At 45.0% G+C, this 19,820-nt stretch overlaps 1 protein-coding gene across 6 annotated transcripts in view; it reads left to right on the plus strand.

Annotated features, from left to right (window-relative positions):
• The first annotated feature begins 11,649 nt into the window (after nucleotides 1-11,649).
• Nucleotides 11,650-19,820, plus strand: part of Scaf8 (SR-related CTD associated factor 8) — a 175,368-nt gene continuing 167,197 nt past the window's right edge. For 3 of the 6 annotated variants that reach the window (XM_036168649.1, XM_036168648.1, XM_036168647.1), the window contains exons 1-2: nucleotides 11,651-12,138; nucleotides 18,298-18,360. In XM_036168649.1, the coding sequence (XP_036024542.1) occupies nucleotides 12,109-12,138; nucleotides 18,298-18,360 (93 nt within the window). In that variant the 5' untranslated portion in view covers nucleotides 11,651-12,108. Of the gene's footprint in view, nucleotides 12,139-18,297; nucleotides 18,361-19,820 lie in introns of all 6 variants that reach the window. The other 3 variants (XM_036168652.1, XM_036168651.1, XM_036168650.1) reach the window with 3 other exon arrangements.

The following is a 19,820-nucleotide window of genomic DNA, read 5'->3' on the forward strand; positions in this document are numbered from 1 at the left end:
AAGTAACTTCCTCCGGGTATAAAGACACACCCTATGATCTCAGCATCTGGGAGATGAGACAGCAGGGTAAGGAGCTCAGGGCTAGCCTGAGTTACACAGGGAGTCTGGGGCCAGCCTAGGCTACATGATACCCTCTGAAAAAAAAGAAGAAAAACAAAAAAGAAAAGAAAAACAAGTCAGCTTCCCTTATAGAAAATCCTGGAAAATGGACGGTCATAAAGCAGAACTGAAGGGAACACGGGGTATGAAATATAATCACTGAAACCAGCAGAAATCAAACACACTGGACTGTTCTTCGTCCCTGGAGGAGCTGGGACACGCCACAGGACTGAGGGCGCTTAGTGTCACGACCCGGAAGTCCTGGGAAAACTGTCAGGAAGACGAGCATCTTTCGGGAGACAGAAGGAAGGAACACAAGTTGGGAGTTCTTGAAAAGTTATGAAAGCTAGAAGTAAAGCTGTCAACACTTACAAATAACAGGAGATTCGGGCGAAGAAATCGTCTAAGAATAATAATGAGCAATTTTCCTGAATTAAAGAAAGCTGGAAAATCGGAGGAAAGGAGGATTCTGAACTGCCAAGGAGAGTGACGTGTTTATTTTATTCTTCCAAGACAGAGAGAAAATTCTGAAAGATGAAACACCTATAAGAAAGTGAGGCTCTTGAGTGGCGGCGGCAAAAGCAACACTGGGTGCAGGAAAAAGCAGGGGAGACGGTTTTTAAAGTGACCAAAATAAATAAATAAAAGCCTTCACAGTTTGTTACACTAAACATTCAGAAAAGGCAAGTCTAAACAAAGACACACTTTGGGAGTGGGGGTGAGCTGCAGAGATGGCTCAGAGGTTAGGTACACATTCTGCTTTCCCAGAAGGCCTGAGTTCCTTTCCCAGCACCCATGTCCGACAGCCTACACTGTCAGTAACTCAAGCTCAGGGGGTCTAACACACCCTCCCTAGGTACCTGCACACATGTGTGCATGCACATACACAGACACACATGTACACATAATAAAAAATCAAGTATATATGTATGTATATATATATATATATATATATATATATATATATATATATATATTTAAAGATACACTTTGTGTGATGGCATATTTATTTTTGAGATCTTGATTGTCAACTTGATTGGAATTAAAACCCCCTGGAAACAAAGCTCAGGGTGTGTCTATAAGGGTGTTCCAAACTGGTTTAATTGAAAAGGGAAGGCCCTCCCTCAATGTGAGCAGCAGCAGTATTCTTGTCTATATCCTACTTGGCGTCCAGTGAGACCCACTGCCTCAGGTTCCTGATGCCGTGACACCACCACCATGGTGGACTGACCTGTAATTGTAAGTCAAAATAAATGCTTTCTTCCTTAAGTCATTTTTGCTAGGTATTTGGTCACAGCAACAACAACAACAAAAAGTAACTAATACACTTTAATACCATAGGGCTCAGAGCTTTGTCATATTTTTAACAGGCCCTTAGTAGAGCCCCCCCCACCCAGACCTTAGCAGAACTGACTCCATGATATACCATTCTGAAATACCATTCAGGCCATATAATTCAACACATCGATAGCACCCCTAGCCAAAACTAAAACAAAGGCCTAACCGTCCAAGCCTGTAGTTCTGGGAAAGTCTCTAAACGTACTAGCCTTGCTTTTTGGCTTCTTCATTTCCACTTCTGGCTAACTGTGCTTGTTAACTGAAATATATCAACCCAGGACGTGGATTTTGAGCTTGAAAGCTCACCCTGAAAAAGGCTCAGGGCTACACTGGGATCCTAAATACCTAGTGTAAGTTGCTGGCTTACCATTGAAGGCTTGCTTTCTATTGGCTTACCCCTGTGTTGGATCTGTCTTCTCTGGCAGATACCTCACAACAATATGAACATCTCTCCGAATGCATGCACTCTTGGGAAACTTCCTGTTAGAAGGGAAGGAAAAGCGTGAGCCTATCAGAACACACACAGAAACTCAGGCTGGAGACAACAGGGATACCCATGTGCTCTAGAGCTGTGGTTCTCCACCTTCCTAATGCTGAGACCCTTTAATACAGTTCCCCATGTTGTGGTGACCCCCCCCCCCAACCATAAAATGATTTTCTTTGCTACTTCAGAACTATAATTTTGCTAGTTATGGATCATAATGTAAATATCTGATATGCGACCGCTGTGAAAGGGTAACTCGACCACGAAGGGGTCGAGACCCATGCGTTGAGGACCCCTGCTCTAGAGGGAGAAGCAAGACAGCACATCTTCGAGGACTCAGAACCTGAGTCCTTACTGTCAAGGGCAGGGGCAGGAGGTAGCTCAAGGGCGGCTGAGGTGGTAAGAAATGAAAGGGTGCTAGGTGCGGAGACGTTTAAAGAGCAAATAAGTTTAGGGTTTAAGAAACCAGTGGCAGGGGTTGGGGATTTAGCTCAGTGGTAGAGCGCTTGCCTAGCAAGCGCAAGGCCCTGTGTTCGATCCTCAGCTCAAAAAAAAAGAAAAAGAAAGAAACCAGTGGCAGAGCTGGGTGGTGATGGCGCACTCCTTTAATCCCAGCACTCGGGAGGCAGAGCCAGGCAGATCTCTGTGAGTTCGAGGCCAGCCTGGTCTACAGAGCAAGATCCAGGACAGCCAGGGCTACATAGTGAGACCCTGTCTCAAAGCCCCCCCCCCCAATATATTATTCTATTTAAGCAAATACAAATAGGTTTGTTTATGTGATGGCTATTCTTGGTTGTCAACTTGACTACATCTGGAATGAACTACAATCCAGAAATGGAGGGCATTCCTGTGAGAGCTATTTTGCTTGGTTTGAAGTGGGTAGATCTACTTCTAGTCTGGACCTTTGAGGTAGGAAGACACACCTTTAATCTGGGTCACCCCTTCTGCTGGAAGCCTTCAGAAGGACAAGGAGGGTCTTTGCCTACTTGCTAGCGAGTTCATTCCCTCATTAGAGCCTACTTCTTTGGGATCCCAGAATATAGTGAAGACCAGCTGAGACACGCAGCCTTGTGGATCAAGCAACTTCTGGGTTCTTGGACTTTGCATTCATAGCACAACATTGTTGGATTAGTTGGACCGTAGCCTGTAAGTGTAAGTGATGCTATTTAATCTGGTGTGTGTGTGTGTGTGTGTGTGTGTGTGTGTGTGTGTGTGTGTGGTGTGGTGTAATGTGACTCTAACGAACCCTAACTAATATAGATCCAAAACATAACAAAACATAAAAGATTCCTAAAGTTGGATTAAAAAGCGAAACACCACCAACTGCCTATAGGAAGAGGTATGCAGGAAAGCTGAAAGTAAATCGTTAGGGGAGATATATTACATCAAAACGAGACAAAGTAGAGCTCGGGAGGACTTTCAGTATCACAAAATACACAGTGCTCTTCACCTTGAGCTCTAAGAGGGAGGGAGCAGCAGGCAGAGCAGAATGGGGTCAAACACAGTCTACTACCTCAAGCGATGTAAAGCAAGAAGATGAGATCACGAGGAGAGACATAAAAACTGACAAGTGCAGCTGGAGGAGGCGATGGTGGTCAGCGAGTGAGTGACACGTGGTGGTAATAAACTGCAGATGTTGCCATCACAACTGGCCAGTCCCTATCAACAGGAATATAACCAGCCGACAAAACAAAAGTACGTGCTCTTCTGAAGCAAGCATGAACTTGGACAAACGTCTCAGGAGAACCTTCGAGTGAGTTTTGGGTTCCCCTCACTAACTGCAGCCTTGACCATAGCTGTGCCTGCCGGAGAAAAACCTTGTAACTAAATCCCCTCCTATGCTGGCCTCCGGCTCTCAGAGACCCGCCTGCCTCTGCCCCTGGAGTGCTGGGGTTAAAGGTGCGCACCACCGTGCCTAGCTTTAAGTATTTAGATTTAACAACCAGAATGTGAGAGACAGGTAAGCTCTCACAGGAACTTAGAGCTTTAATTACAAAAACATTTAATATTTCCTGCCGTTATTCTTCAGCATGTAAGTATCAAGTTAGTACATACTTTGGACTATACAGTTTTAGGATGGTTGATTTTAAGAACTGCTCTCTGAAGGCCAGTGAGAGAGCTTAGTAGGTAAAGGTGTTTGCTGTCAAGCCTGACCACCTGAGCTTGATACATGTGGTCAAAGGAGAGAATTGATACATCCACAGCTGCACATGTATGTACACACTCACACACACACACACACACATACATACATACATACATACATACATACACATATGTACACACATATATCCATACAAACATACATACATGCATACACACACATACTAAATATTACAAAAGAAAATAAAATAAGTAAATTGCTCTTTGAGTTGTTGACTTTTAGTTTTCATTAAAAAAAGTTGTTCGGGGCTGGAGAGATGGCTCAGAGGTTAAGAGTGCTGACTGTTCCTCCAGAGGTCCTGAGTTCAGTTCCCAGCAACCACATAGTGGCTCACAACCATCTATGCATACATGCAGGCAGATCACTGTATACATAATGAATAAATAAATCTTTTAAAAAAAAGTTGTTCAATGACTTCTGGCTTGGGCTTGGGACAAAATTTCTAACAATTTCTAAATATACTTTTGCCATTTTGATGTCTGCCATTATCTGCACTGGTCACTATAAAATTAAAGCGTTGATGAGTTCTGAGAGATGTTGAAGATGTTCTTTGCAGTATCAAATGTTCAGCCAAGATTTAACTCTTTATGAGAAAAGCATATAAGCGGAGCTGGGTTGCACAGCGCTTTCTCTTTTGCTCCGGTTGAGGCAGCCAGGTCTCCAGGTCTCTTGGAGTACAGGGAGGGTGAGCGGACTCTGTTTTCACTCTGGCCTGGGGTGTAGCCCTCTGAAGTCCCACGTGGTTCTCTCCTGGCCAGACTCTGAGCTTTGACTTTTGCCCTCTTTTGCCTAGGAGCCTGTCAGAGCCCAAAGTTCAAGTGTGCCTGGAATGAAAACATGCTCTCAAGGCAAACGTTGTTTCGGGGTCCCACGTTCCTCTCCGAGTCTTCATCTCGCGCTTGGGGCTTCCAGAGCCCACCAGACCGTCTTCTTCCAGCATCTGTTGTTTCCATCAGTGTGGCTGCTCTGACTGTAGGAAGCTTATTAAAAATTTGCATTCTAATGCTGTCAATCCCACTTCCTGGACTTCTGTCTCTCGTTTCTGGAAGCTTCCGTGCATGGTTTCCCACTACCATTGTGGAAACACTTGCTCAAGGCAAAGATCACCTGTGCCGGTCTGGGCTTCTTCCTTAAGCAGCACGTATCAAAAAGATCAAGTCAAAACATGGCTTTCTTTTCGGCCGACGTTCAGCTCTTTAATCATATTCGCAGTGGACTTCTGCCAGACTTCTTCACCGGTTCTGTTGGTTGCTTTCCACTTCTGAGCTACTTGGCAGATGGCCAACCCAATACCGACTTAAAATCATTTCTTTACATGAGGTTTTTTCACGTCGCCCAGGTATTAGGAATTACACCACAAATTTGCTTTTGAGGCCTCGCTTGTGGTTGCAGATTCTCAGGGGGGTATTTTCCCTCTTTACACTTGTTTCCAATGTTGACACAGACCAGCGTCATTCTTGCCTGTCCCCTCCCCACCTATGGGCATTTTGGGGCCTCCTGCTCCCCATAGACTTCATCCACTCTGTTGCTGATGCTGCCCTGTGCTTCTATCCTTAAATAAGTACAGAATGCCCATGCGCATCAGGCAGGTGTGTAACTTGGAAATCACTTGGACGACCTGATTTCAACCATGTTGGCTTTTGCTTATCATTCTGTTTTTGAGACAGGGCCTTATGTAGCTCAGCTTGTCTTTGAACTTGATATTCAGCTGAGGCTGGCCTTGAACTCTGGATGTCTGAATGCTTGGATCACGAGGATGTATAACGATGTGTAATGTATGCAGTGCTGGACATCGAACTTGGGGCTCTGCACACCCTAGGATTCCAAGTGCATGCTGCCTTACATAGTGCATTCTTCCCCTTTTGTGTAGCCGTGGCTGCGCTGGAAGAAAGGTCACCAACTGACGTTAGAACTGGTCATGTCCCCAAGCCTGCAGCTCCTCTGCTGTTGCCACCTGTGCAATCTTTGAACCTGCTGCTGGGACCTAGGCCGCCTTGATGGACACTCGGGAATCATGTCCTTCATTCTCCATCACCTTTAGCACTTATTTTACAGTGGTCTCTTGGTGAAGGGTGTTTAGTCATCTCTGGCCATTTGCATCCCCACGATTCTTACCCTCAGCACAGTGCTGAGGTTGTTCTTACTGAAAGACACAGGCGAATACTTTTTACTAAATTTAAAGGAGCTCCCAGACCTACCTAGCTATCAGGCTTCCTTACCCTTCTTTTCTTGTAAGAACTTCTCTCTCTCTCTCTCTCTCTCTCTCTCTCTCTCTCTCGTTTTTTTGAGACAGTGTTTCTCTGTGTAGCTCTGGCTGTTCTGGAACTTGCTCTGTAGACCAGGCTGGCCTTGAGCTCAGAGATCACTTGCCCCTGCTCCTGAGGGCTGGGATTACAGCCATGTGCCACCACCACAGGCAGAACTGGCCTCTTACCTTTGTTCCTTTTTATGTCACTATCATTTTATCTAACTCAGCTTTATGTATTCAGTAGAAGAGATGGTCAAAAACCAAAAGTATCAGGGCAAGGGCAGTCAAAGAGAAATTCAGGAAGAAAAAAATCCTTAAAAACATAAAAGGTTTATCTAAGAGAAATGGAATATATCTAACTGTAAAGCCCAGCAGCGGTGGTGGTGGTGGTGGTGGTGGTGGTGGTGGGCGGGGCAGCAGGGACTCTTTGACACGTGACCAAATTACCCTGTCTCCCTCCCTCCACGGCACAAACGACACCGTTCTTTTTGTTTTGTTTTGTCTTTTGTTTTTATTTTTCAAGACAGTTTGTGTGTGTGTGTGTCTGTGTGTGTGTGTGTGTGTGTGTGTGTGTGTAGCCCTGGCTGTCCAGGAACTTTCTTTGGACACCAGGCTATCCTTGAATTTACAGAGATCTGAATGTCTAAACCCCCAGAGTGATGGGATTAAAGGTTAAATGCCACCACCCCCCAACAAGTCACACCATTCTAAGCCTCTGCTTTATTTACCTGCAAAGTTTCACCTTATGTTGTGCTAAACTAATCAGAAGGCAGGAAAATTCTATTAGTTTCTTTGGGAGCAGGTACCTAGGACCAAACCTCTCCTAGTCAAGGCAATGATGTAATCCTCCCAAGGCTCATGACGAGCTGGAATCCATTCTCCACCCCTGTCACAGTGTGATCCTGACTCTAAGCTGGCCTAAGAGCCTGGCCAGCAACACCAACACATGTGTGTGGAATCCCAGGGAGCTGTGGGGGGGGATGCTCCATTTTCCTGAGCTTCATTGCAGAAGAGCTGAATTTACCTGTGTAAACAAAAATAGCAGCCCTTCTCAATGAAGAGCCATTTACTCTCGAGAGGAAAATTCAAATGTCTTCCAAAAATAAAAACAGTTTGGCAACTGTCCTCACTGCGCTTAGCCTGCAGACTGTGGCAAGTGTTGGGTTCTCAGCCTCAGAGCGTTGTGTACCACCTCTGCCGGCTCCCTGGGTCTGTGATAATGTAGTACTGTAGAGGCAGCGGCAGCAGCAGCAATACATGTGCCTGTCCTCACCCTTCAAGAGCCCTGGAGTTCAAGGGCAAGGTGCTGACAGGCTCAGTTTCTGTGAAGACTTCACTAAGGTCTTCTCGTCGTGGGTCTCTGCATCCTCATCTCTTCTGGCACCTGTCAGATTGGATTAGGACCGACTCCATTGGCCTTGTTCTTATCGAACTACCCCAGTAAAGACACTGTACCTCCAAGTACAGCCAGAATTTTTAACATGCAAATTTGGGGGCCAGGATATATAGCTCAGCTCCACGTGTATTATAGGCAGCATGCCCTCTATTCTTTTGTACCTAATAGTCTCTCACATACAGTTTTTGTATTTCTAGATTTATTCTAAGCATCTTTTGTAGTTAGAAATATCTAAAAAAAAAAAAAAATTGGGGCTGGAGAGGTGGCTCAGTGGTTAAGAGCACTGGCTGCCCTTCCAGAGGCCCCAGGTTCAATTCCCAGCACCCACGTGGCAGCTCATACCTGTCTGTAATTCCAGTTCTAGGGAATCTGACACCAACACACCATGCACATAAAATAAAATTTAAAAAGAAAACAGAAAAGAATTTAATTTTAACCCCTTTAAGTGCATTTCTATAGAATAGAGTGTATCCCTGCTACGCAGTCCACTACCAATCACCTTCAGGACCTTCTCACTTTCTAAACTGAACCTGATCCATTACATAACAACTAACTTGTCCCTTATCCTACCACTCAGTAACCTCAGTCTGTCTATACAAATCATACCATGCATGTTCTTCTGTGACTGGCTTACTTCACTTGGCAGATTTTCTTTATTTTATTATATTGTAGATATGTCAGAAGTCTCTTTCTCAAGGCTGAAGTTTTTTATTCTATAGATACACCCCCTTTGTTAGTTTAGTTGTTTTTTTTTTTTTTTTTTTGAGACAGGGTTGGCCTGGAACTTAGTATGTGGAGCAGGCTGGCCTTGAACTCAGAGAGATCTGTGTCTCCAAGTGCTGGGACTAAAGGCATGTGCCACCATACCTGTTTGTGTATTTACTGGTCATCTCTTAGGTTACTAACCTCTTTTATTTACTATGAATTTGTCATCTGTCCAAGTTGTCACTGTTCCTGCTGTGAACAGGGGGGAATGACCATCTCTTCAATTCCTGCTATGAACAGGGGGGAATGACCATCTCTTCAAATCTCTGCTTTCAGTTCTTTGGGGGTATACATCCATAAGTAGAATTGCTGGCCCATATGGCAATTATTATTTTTGATTGTTACTGATTGGTTGTGTTTGTTTCTATGTACCTGCCACATACACATGTGAAAGTCAGAAAACAACTTTCAGGAAACAGTTCTCTACTATCATGGGAGTTCAAGGGATGGAGCTCAGGTTGTCAGGACTGGTGACCAGCACCTCTACCCACTGAGCCATCTTGCCGCTCCCAGCTCTGTCTCTGAAGAACATACTGCTTTCTAGTCAGCCTTGAACCTTTCTTTCTTCCTATAGGAGGTAAGATGTCCCCAAACCTTCTAAGCTGTTCCATCATGCTGAGTCTCAAGTCTCCATTTTTCTGAGAATTATTAGTTCTGGATTAAACAATACTCCAGATGTTTGTATTAAACATGGAGTACTGTAGTATTTAAACATGGAGATTTGATAAGCTGCTTCTTGTTTAGTGCTCTTTCCATGTCCCCCCAGTATCCAGGAGGCATCCTGTCCAGACAGTTATCATCTCTAGCTAGGTTTGAGCACCCCAATGTGGTAGCCAGTAACCATACTCTCCTCAGTTGCGCTGGCCACACTTCAAGTGCACAACAGTCATGTGGGGCCTATGCTCCTCAACTGTAGAACATTCCATCGATTCCAGAAAATTCTACCAAAAGTGCTGCTGTGTTTTGACTCTGAGCTGGTTTTGGCTGCAATGTATCCTGAGAAATCCAAAGAAGTAACTTAGTTCTAGGGAATAGGCCATAGGCTCTGGGACACGTCATGATTCCAGTGATGGCTATACTCCAGCTCACTGTTCCCTTATCAGCTTTTCAGAAGGAGTTGATGGTCTTCACAAGCAGTGGTGGCACATGGCCTTTAATCCCAGCACTCAGGAGGCAGAGGTAGGTGGTGGAGGCCAGCCTGGTCTACAGAGCGAGTTCCAGAATGGCCAAGGTTACACAGAGAAAATCTGTTTCAAAAAACCAAAGAAACATCAACAACAACAACAACAACAACAAAACAAAAAAACCATGCACAGGGAATTCTTTTATGCTTAAGCTCGCTCAGACTGGTTTTTGATATCGGGAGTCATAATCCTTCCTTGTAGTCTGTATGTAGAAATACAATGTGGGTATGAGTGCTGAGGCTTTTACATCCTGGAGGTGTGTGTTTCTGCACACAAACCTTGTAAATGGTTCAGACTCCAAGACTCCAGATTCTTCCTTTTCCTTCCCCCTTACATTATGGTCTTATCTGCAGAGGACACTGAGGCTACCCCTCCCTCTTCCCCTCAAAGTCCTCTGGTATTTTCCTGGATGTGGAATCCTTAAGGCAAATTGCACGGCACATTAACTGGTTTGGGTCAGTGGTTTAATACTGCAATTTAATTACTCCACCTGTGTAACTCAAGTCACACTTGTTCTATGTGTGACTGAGTAAAAGTGGCCAAAGTGGGAACTCTTGTGACAACCTAGCTTGAGTAGGGCTGAATGTCAACCCCAAGTCCCAGCACGGCATGATCAGAGACCTCCTGCACCGTCAGCTATGAAAAACAAAACCAACCAACCATGAGCAACAGCAACTAGCTAAGGGAAGAGGCACATACAAATTACTCAGGTGGGCCAATGCTGTTATCAAGGGACAGAGGGGCACTGTGGAAGAGTGGCATGCGCTGGGGTAGCAGGGTGTATCTGAAGGGCAATGGAAAAGCAGCACAGGAATTCATTTAAGCAAGGGATGTGTCTAAAATAGATCCTCCTGGCCACTGTCCAGAAAATGTAAGGTACACGGAGCCAGCAGGATCGTCAGGAATGAGCACTGGAAACGGTAGAGGAGGTGTGCACTTGAGACAGCAGGGGGAAGAAAATGGAAGCTTCTCATCATTATTTTTACCTTCTAAACAGCCAGTGCCAACGGCAAATCTATGATTTAAAGCGAACGTCAAGACCCTAAAACGCCAGGGAGGAACTTGCTTTGTGTTTCATAGGGCTCTGGACTCAGCACTTAGGAAATACTTTAATCTAAAGCAGCCTATTTTCTCCTCTTCCTTTTGCACGAATCTGGGGAGCGCGACGGGCAAATGACTTTCAACAAGGTGGCAGTCAGTAAGTGTGGGAACGTTCAGAGGGAACACCCCTCCTCGGTTAACTTCAAATAAGCACCAAGGTGCTTCGCCAGTGAGTATAGCACGTCTCGATCCTACCACCTGCAACCATCCTCCGCACCGATAATCCGAGGCAAAATTCCTTGAGAATAACCCACTTCCTAAAAATTATATATATATATATAATGTTGCGTTTCCTCTTCCAAACGGGGCGTTCTGGGTTCCTTCCCGCCTCCGAGATGCTCAGGCCGGGATCGCTGAGCCCGCATTTCCCCGCACGGCTGCTGCGCGCGTTGCACGCGTCCCAGGGCAGCTTTTGTGCCGAGCGTTCGCTTCCCGCGGCAGGGACGCTCGGGCACACGGTGACGACGAAGCATTCATTCTCCCGGGGGTTTCTCCGCCAAGTCAATCCCCGCGGAAGTTCTCAGAGCCACTTGCACCCCGCCTCCAGGGCCGACGCCAGCCCACTGGGAAACGGCCGTGGTTTCCTCCATTTGTTCTCTACCTCCCCCTGCACTTTGGGATTTTTCTCAGCGCAGCGCCGATCGCCGGGACCCGCCACCGGGGGAGTTCCTCCATCCGCGCCGAAGCGCTCGCTCCCGGGGGGGGGGGGCGTGGGACACCGTCCCTCTCCCGCCCGGGCGACTCGGGCCGCTCTGGCCGGCGCCCGTCTCGATGGTCTGGCGCGGCCGTGGGGGGGGGGGGGGGGGGGGATGCCTCGCGCGGCCCGGTCGCCAGGGGGCGCGCTGTCCGGCGCCGCCGCCGCCGCCGCCTCGGAGTGCGCGGCCCGACCGCGTCCGCCATATTGGATGCCGCAGCCGCCGCGGTCAGCGCTTCCTCCTGTGTCTTCGCTGCGCGCTGCAGGTTCCCCCGGCCTAGGCGGCGGGCAGGCGACGCGGGAGCCTGTGGGAGGAAGAGGAAGGAGGAGGAGAAGGGGGTGGGGAGTGGAGGGGGCCCGAGCCTGGAGTGTGGAGGCCGCCGCCGAGCGGGGCGGAGAAGCAAGAGAAGGCGCCGCGCCAGCCCCTCCCCCGCCGCCGACCCGCCCCGGCGGCCTCCGTCCTGCTCGCTGCGCCCGCCCCGCGGCCATGCCGGGGCCTCGCCGGCGCTGAGGAGCGTCGCCTGCTCGCCCTGCGCCGCGGCCTCCTGGGCCCGTCGCCCGCCCGCCCTCTGCGCACGCAACGTGCCGGCCGCCGCCTCTTCCTTCGCCGGGCCCCGGGCCTCTGCGCAGACAACATGGAGGCCGTGAAGACCTTCAACAGCGAGGTTCGTACCGCAGCCCCGGCCTCCCGCCAGGCCCGGCCCCGGGGCTCGCGTGCCGAGCCAGGGCGCGGGGCCGCAGTCCTTCCCCCCACCCCCAGTCCCCCACCCCGGGTGGGGCGACGGCGGCCGGGTGGCCGTGGCGGGGGAGGGGAACGGCCCGCGCCCCTCCCCGGGGCCGGGCAGGGCTTGGGGGAGGGTAAGGGGAGGGCAGGGGGAGGGTCGGAGGCCGGGCGGGCCGGTTCCGGAGGCGGCCGCGCCAGGCTTCCCCCGGGTAGGTGCCACCGGAGCCCGGTCCGCCCACCCCGCCGCGGCCCGCGGCCCCTGGCTTGGAAGGGTCCGAGCTGTTGCAGGACAGCACTCTGCAGGTCCTCCCGGGCGATGGGAGGAAGCTGACACACGGATGCGCGGCCTTGGAGAGGACCCGCGGGGTGGTGATCCGAAGTCACGTTACGCGTAGTGTTTATTATTGAGGTTCTGTTGACTAGGTAACTTGCCAGCCAGGGACTTAGCTAATTGGATGGTTGGTAGGGAGGCAACATTATTCTGTGATCTCTCCCTCTCTCTCTCTCTCCCCTCCTTCCCTCTCTCTCCCTCCCCCCCCTCTCTGTCTTTCCCTCCCTCTCTATCTTACCCCCCTCCCTCCCTCCTTTTTCCTATTTCTTCTTGTCCTTCTGATCATCAGTTAGGGGGAAAGACACGAATGTTAGGGAGACATTGTGCACCCAGGAGAAAGGAAGCTGGGAGAATCTTGCCACGGTCTCATTCACGTGTCAAGTTAAGCATTTTTTTTTTTTAAAGGCAGATGTCCGATTTTTCACTGTTAGCTGAATTTACTGATCTCGCTGGTTTAAAAAAAAATCAAAATTTTAACGATTAATATCACTAGGAGCTAATTCAGACATTAAATGTGTCAGCATTAGCCTTGGAGTCTTGTACCTCTTAGAAAAATATTTAAATGTATGCTAACTAATTAGCATAGTCTTCAGAACTTTTGATTTGGAAGTGCTAACGCCTTACTAAGTAGTATGACTGTTAATGTCTTCAGTACATGATCTTTTAAAATAGCATTTATGGATGTCCAAACTGGACGGTGCTTTTAAATGCCTTTCTGCAATTTCATCTCTATTTTTTTCTGTTTAAGGTAGCACTTGGGAAATGCTGCAAAGGGGGTAGAAGTTAGATAAAGTTCATGCCACTTGAATTATGCATATTGCTTTAAGTAGTGGTGAACTTCCTGATAATGAGAGCAATGCATTTGGGAAACATGTGAATTTATAACTGATAATATGGTCAGATATTTCCTTATATAAAACTTAATTCTCTCACCCAATGATCTTTGTTTAGAATATGGAATAAAAGGAACTTGGTGATACTGTAATTAACTATTTTTATTATTTTGTAACTGTATAGGAAAACAGCCATGTGGCTTTATTATTTGCTGCATACAGCACTAATATTTAAGTTCTTTAGTTACAAAAACTCCCTTCTTAGTGGGGTCTGGTGGTTCACACCTTTGATCTCAGCACTGAGGCAGGGGTAGGTGGATCTCTGAGTTCAAGGCCAGCCTGGTCTACAGAGTGAGTTCCAGGACAGCCAGAGCTATAATATAGAGACCCTCTCTCAGAACAAAACAAACCCCCCTTCTTTTCTCTTATTTCCAAGTTCCTGGATTTAACCCTCTTCCATTATGGTGAATTTCCCTCTTTGTTTAGGAGATGGCTAATGTGTGATCCCTTCTCCCCCAGGGGTTTTACAGCAGATCCCTACAATGATAGGTGTAAGTGTGAGTGCTTGAGGACACAGTAGAGCAGTGTAATGGGCTTTCCATTTTAGTTGGAAGGATGAGGGGCCTGATGGTTACACACCTACTGGGGTGTGCTGCCTATTTTCTCCTGGTGTGTCTACTAGAGCAGAGTTTGAGATCCAACTGTAGTGTGTAGCACTCCTCCACTCCTGTCTTTTCCCCTAAGAATTTCAAACAACTTAAATCTTTACCTTTCTGTCTTAATGTCATGTAAACTTTTAAAGTGATTTAAAGTGGGGTTAACTTAAAAATTTAGGATGGATTCAGTTGAGGAAGATACATACATTTAGGAAAGATCCAGAACCTCCCTCAGACTGGAAATTGAACATAGGGTCCTTTACATGCTATGTTAGGGCTCTTACTACTGAGTTATAATATCCCAGTCCTCTTTTTTGTTTTGAAGAAGTCCTTACTTAGGTTGCCTAGGCTGGCAACACTTGAGCTCACTCTGTAGTCCAGATGAGACTTGTATTTATTATGTGGTCCTCCTTCCTCAGCTTCTGTAGTAGCAGGATTATAGGCTTGCACTAGGCTTGCCCTGCATACTTTTGTTTAAGCACAAAGTGGAGAGCGCTGTTAATTTAGAAAAGAAGAAGGTGATGATAATATTGTGCATATGTGACTGCTGTAGTGCATGCTTTGCTATTAGAATCGAGCACTGGAGCAGCTCATTCATTACTGCTCTATTAAGTCATGTTTTTAAAGTACAAAAATGAGGAGTCTGAATTACAGGCTTGGGAGGAAATCGTGTTTTCAAGTGCTCACAGAGAATTTGGCTTTTAAGGCATCAAAATTTAGCTCATGGCAATAATAACTATCATTAGTATTGTTGAGACAGGGTCTTGCTGTAGGTTCAGCTTCCTGAGTGCTGGGATTACAGGTGTGTGGCACCACACTCTTGGCTAGCTCAAAGAGTTATCATAACTGTTTGTTAGCAAGACATTTTTTAACCTTCAGATGCTTAAAATATGAAAGTTGGGTGTCTTGACACACACTAGTAATTCCAGCACCTAAGAGGTTGAGACAGGAGGGTTGCTTTAAGTTTGAGGCTGGCCTGGGCTACATACTTTGTTCGAGGACAGACTGAACAGTGTTGTACAACCTGTCTAAAACAAAAACAAAATAAACAGATGTTTACATGTTTAAAATATGAAATGCTTAGCAAAGGCTTGCTAATTCTTAGGCTTTAAAGACTGAACTGCCCAGTCTTATTTCCTGTTTATCTTGGAAATAAGATGCTAGAGATTGTGAGGCTAAGAATACAGCCTTTTATAATTAATCTGCAAAATGTGAAACATTTCATTCTGAGTCGTCATCTCCTATCAAGTTCCCCTATCGTAATTTCTCAAAGGATTTCTCTGTCCTTCACCACTGTACCAAAGATACTCCATTAATTACCACAAGAGGTAATCCCAGGGCCAGTGCGCATTGTCAGTCCTGATCCAATGAGAGAAAGTTGTCCTTACTTTGAAGACTCCCTGGAGAATGAAATCTTGAGTGGAGTAGCTGAATTGAATGGATTAGTCACCACCAGGTGCTAGAGTTGCTGCTGTTCCAGGTAGTCAGTCACTTGTTACAGTGACTTGGATTCCGTGTCCAGTGAGAAGGACAGCATAACTGTATGGACCAAATTGGGGCTGCCTGGAGCGTTTCTTGCTAGCATCTTCATGGGAGCTGCTGTCCATGCTCTGCACCTCGAGATGCATGGAGGCTGTTCTATAGAGGCCTTCTCTTTCTCTTGTGCCTTGTTTTTGAAAAGTGAAAGGAAAGAGGATGGCTTTACTTGATACCTTCTTTAGAAAATTTCAGTGCAATCCTTTAAGGAATCCATGAAAAGTGTAAGAGTAGATTAGCAGTGGTTATGTCTGGATAAAATCCGAGGAGGTGAATTTTACTTGGGTGTATTAGACTCATTTAAGAACGTAAAGGTTACAGGATTACACGTGTGTGGCACCACACTCTTGGCTAGCTCAAATAATTTTGTTTGTTAGCAAGACATTTTTTAACCTTCAAATGCTTAAAATATGAAAGTTGGATGTCCTGACACACACACTAGAAATTCCAGCACCTAGTAGGTCGAGACAGGAGGATTGCTCTGAATTTTAAGGGTGGCTGCATACATACATACAGTTGAGCCATATTGTTCACACATCAGAAAAATTAGCAGTAAGTCTTTCACATAATAGACTGTGCTTCAGCAGTGATTTTCTGTGTGTTGCTCTTCTAGCTGGTTGAGTTAGCGAAGACTACTTGCCCCAATGACATGTTTCCTTTTTCTTGTTAAGTAAGTTGAGTGGGAGGTAGGATGGGGTCTATGGGTTTAACATGCTAGAAAATTAGTTGCAATTTAATTCTTAGATTTACTCAGTTCCTAAATTCTGGAAAGATCCTTTATCATCTTTCTAAAAATTGACCAGTCTGTTTTTGGGACAGTCTTGGTAGTCCTAGCTGCCCAGGACCAATTTGTAGAGGAGGCTAGTCTAGAATTTGAACAGTCCTCTTGCTTCTGCCTCCCCAGTGTTTGAAGCAAGATTACAGGCACGTGCCAGCATACCTGGCCCTGGTTATCATTGTTAAGGTACCTACGTCTGCAGGTATCAGAGACTTCTGTCATTGGCATCCCTTGGTTTGGAAAGCTCACTCTGAGCCATTCTAGGATACACACTTTCTAGACCCACTCTAACACCCAGTCATTTTCATAGTCTACATTTTCCTTCACTTCCAATTTTGTATTCCATGTGGGCAATTTGTATAACTACAGAACTTTGAGGCCATCAATATCTAGTAGCAGCCATGAGGGAAATGAAAAAGGTAGAATAACATACTAAATTTGTTTTGAGTTGCGTGTTTTTGCTTTAGCTGTGGCTCAGGGAAAACACTTAGGGGAAGCATTTGTGAAACATTTCTCTTTGATTTTCATCTTTCAGGCATGTGTCACTCTTTTCTCTGTTTTGTTTTGTAGTGGAAGTTGGGTTAATTCTATCAGGCTGTAATTTTTCTTTCTATGAAAATGATTTAAAGATGGTTTTTAATTAAGTGTTTTAAACTAAGGATGCCTTTACTAACACTACCCTCCTTTCCACCCCAGTTGTTTAGATCAGTGCTTTTATCTTTGTGCTGTTGATAGTTGGGGCTGTATAGTTATTTTTTGGGAGGAGTAATCTTGGGAAGTGTAGGTCATTTAGCAGCATTGTAGCTCTTACACACTAGATGCTGGGTAGCACCCTCCCTGTTGGGGGCATCCATTCTCTCTTTAGGCCTTACCAGTTATCCCTTAAGGGAGGAGTAACATAATCTTGGTTGAGAATCATGGATTTAGGTCTCATTAAATAGTCTTAAAGCATTTTGTACTTTTCCTCCTAGTGATGACTCTACTTTTAAGTTCTTAGTCTTAGGTTTCGAGCTCAGTGAGGACAGTGATGGTGTTGCTTCAGATCCTTGGCACACTGCTCGGCTTTAGAATATAGTGTGTCTCAAGTAAATGAGGCGATGATGATTTACTAGTTGACTGATGGTAGCTAATGTTCTGGTTTTAAAATACAGAAATGATTTTATTTTTTAACTTGGATATCCTTTTAGTGGGAAGAATCTTTGACTAATTGAATATAGTTAAGTTTTTGAGGATCTAGTTTGCCTCCCTAAGCATTGCTTTAAAGGTAAATTTTAGGGCATTGTAGAAATATAGATTAGGTGAAAATTTTTAAGTCAGAACTCTTTCTCTGTTTTTAATTTTTATTTGAGTATGGGGTGTGGGAGGACGGGGCAGGACTTCTCCATTGAGGATTCCAGTTAGGACATACCAGAGTTTTATGTTGGATAATAACTGTGTTCAAGCCTGTTTTGGATTTAGTGTTTTTAAATGATTATGCAGTAATTTTTTTTCTTACAGTAATAAAAATTTAGACTACAATAGTGATTCAAATTGAATAGATTTTGATATTGCATGATTTGAATGTATATAATCTCAACCATTCAAGATTACACAAAAATTGTCACTATTGAAATCTATTTCATATATTATTAAACTATGGTATTCTAGACTAGTATTAAGTTTGTTAGAGTAATTCTGTTGACATTTAAGGGACTTGTATATCTCCCCTCCTGGACAGTCAGATTTTAATGATCATTTGCTGTAGGTAATTTAGAGTTAGTGATGATTTTATTACTTCTATATGAAATTTCAGATATCTCTTTCTAGGGCCAGATTTGCTGTTAATAGACAGTCTCTGATTCAGTGGTATGACAAAAATGTGATCACCCATGACCTTGAACTTCAGCTGACTGAGCTCAAACTCTTCAGTGAGCTCATTTTGTCTGTTTTTGTTTTCTCAATGTCTTTCTCTACTCCTTTCTCTCAGGATTGTGCCTCTACTCCTGCTTGTACAGACTGCTTTTCCAGCAGCATGGACACAAGGAGCATAGTAAGATGATTGTAACCCACACAAGGCAGGCTCTTCGCGAAATGCTAGGTTTGACTTGGTAGTGAAATTCTGTATTGTTTGTATGGATAGTACTTGGGAAGCAAGCAGAGTTTGCTGCTTAAAATATATTAGTAATCTTAAAAAGAGCATATAGGGAATACAGCTTAATTGTCTTATAAGAAATGTTGGAATTTCTTTAAAAATGGGAAAGAAGGAAAACTTAACTTAAAGGAAAACTTAATAGCATGTCATATACATTTGCAGTAAATTTACTTGCATTCTGTATTACATAATTTCACTACATTCTTGATAACATTTTAATTAATATGAATTACTTATAGACCTCATAATTTCAGGGTTGAAAATAAATTAACGATGTATGCTATAGGAGTGGAGAAACAAAAACCAAATCCGATTTTAGATTTTTTACCAGAGGGGTTAGTTATGGTACAGATGTCTCAGAAGTCAGGGCTGGTGAGCAGTGTGTGTAGCCTGAGTGCTTACATAGTCTGTCTCAAACTTGATGTTGAACATGATAGTTTGCTCTTTGTGATTCAGATTTTGTGCACTCATTTTCATCTTTCTAATTCTACATTATAAGAACTGATAAAACTAAAGATGTAGGAATGAGTTTGTAGGTGTACCCACTGTGGGTCAAGAAATACCTCGATTGCCATTACCTTATTTATTAAGAGTGAAGAATAGATTGCTTATGTTCCCAACATACAGTTATGACTGATAAGCAGATGTGTATCAAGTGAGTTTTTTAAATCTGCAACTTAAATTATTTGTCATTTATTTTGTTTTTCGAGACAGAGTTTCTCTGTGTAGCCCTGGCTGTCCTGGATCTCACTCTGTAGACCAGACTGGCCTCGAACTCACAGAGATTCAGCTGTCCCTGTCTCATGAGTGCTGGCTTATTTGTCACTTTCATAGGTTGATTGGAGAGGCCTAGGATTTCACTCTTTGATCCCGTTGTTAATTTAATTCTTAGTAGATGCTTATCATATACCAGGAAATTTCCTATCTTAGATACAGCGATAAATAAGGCAGGCACAGAACACCTGCCCTCACAGGGCATGCTCTTGCAACTTGCCTTTCCTCAGCCTCTGCAGAGCCAGGCAAGCCCTCTAGGTGCTGTATTCTTCCCTGCGATGGCGGGCTGCTGGGATCCTGCTCTTCAGGTCCAGGTCTGCTGACTAGTCCAAATACTTGTCTCACAGAGCCAGATTGTTCTGCTTGTGTGGTGCTCACAGTAGACCGACCCTGTTTTCCCAATGGTGGGAAATAGGACAGTGCTGTTGAATTTTATTTGAAAATTTCTGACATACTAAAAAAACCCTTCATTTGTTCTTTTAGAATCATAACTATTTCCTGCAAGATTCATCTTTAAGGCTTCTTTCTTCTGTAATTGAGTTACTCCATGTGTAACTTCTGTTAAGTGGTGACAAAAGCTTAAG

The sequence above is a fragment of the Onychomys torridus genome, chromosome 19, assembly GCF_903995425.1.
Source record: "Onychomys torridus chromosome 19, mOncTor1.1, whole genome shotgun sequence".
Classification (NCBI taxonomy): domain Eukaryota; kingdom Metazoa; phylum Chordata; class Mammalia; order Rodentia; family Cricetidae; genus Onychomys; species Onychomys torridus.